Source organism: Daucus carota, chromosome 5 (genome assembly GCF_001625215.2).
Source record: "Daucus carota subsp. sativus chromosome 5, DH1 v3.0, whole genome shotgun sequence".
NCBI lineage: Eukaryota > Viridiplantae > Streptophyta > Magnoliopsida > Apiales > Apiaceae > Daucus > Daucus carota.
Genome location: NC_030385.2, coordinates 25,191,842 through 25,194,523, shown reverse-complemented (window position 1 = coordinate 25,194,523; position 2,682 = coordinate 25,191,842). Strand labels below are relative to the sequence as shown.

At 31.9% G+C, this 2,682-nt stretch overlaps 1 protein-coding gene across 1 annotated transcript; it reads left to right on the top strand.

Moving 5' to 3' along the window:
* Positions 1-251: 251 nt before the first annotated feature.
* On the top strand, positions 252-1,292 carry LOC135152822 (uncharacterized). The gene has a single exon (XM_064093935.1). It carries the CDS (start codon positions 252-254, stop codon positions 1,290-1,292), a length of 1,041 nt encoding a protein of 346 aa, XP_063950005.1.
* Positions 1,293-2,682: the final 1,390 nt, after the last annotated feature.

Genomic DNA, 2,682 nt, shown 5'->3' with positions numbered 1-2,682 from the left:
AAGAAATTTAGTTTATTATTTAGATAGTTTGGTTTATGGATTGTTTCTCTTAAATATCAAGTTGTGTAGGTCTAGCTTTTATTTGGTATTGTTTGAAGACACATTTTGTGGCTTATTTCGAGCCTAGATTAATAAATTTAGTATTATGGTTTTGACATTTTTATGAATTTCATTTATTGGATTATGAATATATTTACCTTCTTGATAATTATGGTCCATATTATAGATAGTTATTTTTGTTTGAAGGAATCATGAGTGCTCGACGTGGAGGTGCTAACAATCGCAACAACAGAAACAACAGCGGGAGCGGTGGAAACAATAACAATAACAATAACAATAATAATGAAGGTGGAAATATGTTGAACCAGCTCGCGCAAACCTTGGCAACACTTGTTGGAAATCAACAACCAGCTCAACGAAGTATTGTGTCAGAATTCAAGCGTTTGAACCCCCCAACATTTGATGGTGCAACTGACCCTGCTATTGTGGAAAAATGGATCCAAGAGATGGAAAAGGCATTTGAATTGATGGGAAGTAATGATGGGCAAAAGGTTACTTTAGCTGTGTATCAATTACAGGGCAGTGCATATGATTGGTGGCTGATGGAGCAAAGGAGGAATGAGGAAAATGCTGATCCGATGACATGGGATAGATTCAAGACGGCATTGACAGATAAATACTTTCCAAGAACTATTCGTGTGCAAAAAGAGAGGGATTTCATTAGGCTTGAGCAGGGAGATAGGACGGTGGTAGAGTATGAAGCAGAGTTTGCGAGGCTCTCCAAATATGCTCCTACCTTAGTTGCTGACGAGATCAGTCGGGCTAGAAGATTGGAGGAAGGACTTAGAGAAAATATTAGGCATGCTGTTGCAAATTTTGAGTTAACCACGTATGAGCAAGTACTTAACAAGGCATTAGTGGTTGAAAGGGGCATGGTCGAGGCATTAAAGAAGAAAGATGAAGAAACTAAGAAGCGAAGCGAGCCTTCAGGAGGATTTAATGGTACTGGATCGTCGAAGAAGTTTAACAATCGAGGAACGGGTGGAAATGCAAACAAAGGGAATCAAGGGGGAAAGCTTCAATGTTCAAGGTGTGGTCGTAATCACTTGGATAAGGACTGCCGATGGAACACAGGAGCATGTTTCAGTTGCGGTGAGATGGGACATAGAGTTGCTGAATGTCCAAAACGTGACCCAACCAGAGACAAAGACAATGGGAACAAAGCAACCTTAGCGGCTTTACTTGGTCCAAATTATGGGCGAGTATACCAACACGAACCGAAAGAAAATTAAGGTAAGATTTTCCCTATTTTTATTTTATTTTAAGAGTACATTACATGTATGTCTTTAGGTGTAAATTTGGGGACCAAATTTTTTTTTAAGGAGGGTAGAATGTAATATTCGTAATTTTTTTATATTTAATTGTTATGTATATATATATGTATTGTATAAATTTTTGAAAAAGTATTTATTGTGCAATATTTTATTAGTATTTTATGATGCAAATATTTTATTGTGAAAACTTTTACTAATATTTTAAATTGCAAGATTTTATTTTATTATGAAATATATTATTAGTATTTTATTGTGTAGGATTTAAAAGTATGTTGTTAATAAGATTTTATTAATGTTTGGTTTATAAGGTTTTATAAATATTATGTGGTTTTAGTTTTAAAAAGAGTAAACATCCGTGTCCTATTTTTAATACGTAAGGTTTATCCTTATTATGATTAGTACTGTTAATTAAGATATCTTTTACGTAACAAATAGGTTATAGCTTATATATACCGTAGCCTTGTGAAGGTTTTAACCACAAAAGGTACGCTTTCTTTTAACCCTACTGTTATTCTCTACTGTCGTTGTGTTTTATTTATATTTCTATACTGATGAAGCTGTGATATAAAAAATAGATTACGTACAGTATGTTTTGAAACCCTCCTGTCATTCTCTCTGATTGTGTAGTTATACTGATATCTCTGATTGTGTAGTGATACTGATAGATAAAAAATAGGTTATGTAAAGTACGTTTTCAAACCCTCCTGTTATTCTCTCTGTTATTCTGATTGTGTACTGATATTGTTATGTAAATGAAGATTATTCTCTATTTGGTTATATTCTTAATGTATACTGTATCTCATACCGTTATATATATGAAGGTTACTTATATTTTTGAAAATAAGTGTTTTGTAACAGGAAAAAGGTTTTCTTCAAATCTATATTTTATTATATTTAATTTATTATATTTTTATATGACTTTAAGAATTATATATGTGTGTATTTTATGCATCAGTAATATGTGTGTATGTGTAAAAATGTGTTACCAGTGATATTTGTATTTGGCAAAGGTTTTTAATATTTATTTACCATGTATTAATTATTATATATTTTGATTTGGAAACAATTAAATTATTTAACTACTTTTATTCATTTAATTGATTTTGTGTACATTAAAATATTTTTATATAGGATGTTTTCTGGAAACAAAAGAAAAGAGATTTTATTAGTTCTTAATTTATTTAAAAGTAATAGTTTACTCCTGTTCCTTGGATATCATGTTTGGTCAGTTGGGCAGTGTCAGATTATATAAATATCAGTATCAGTGTTGGCCAGTTGGGCAGGGTTAAAATATATGTTAGTCCTAAACCTTACTGGGGTACTGTTAGAAATCATAGGGTTAAAAAGA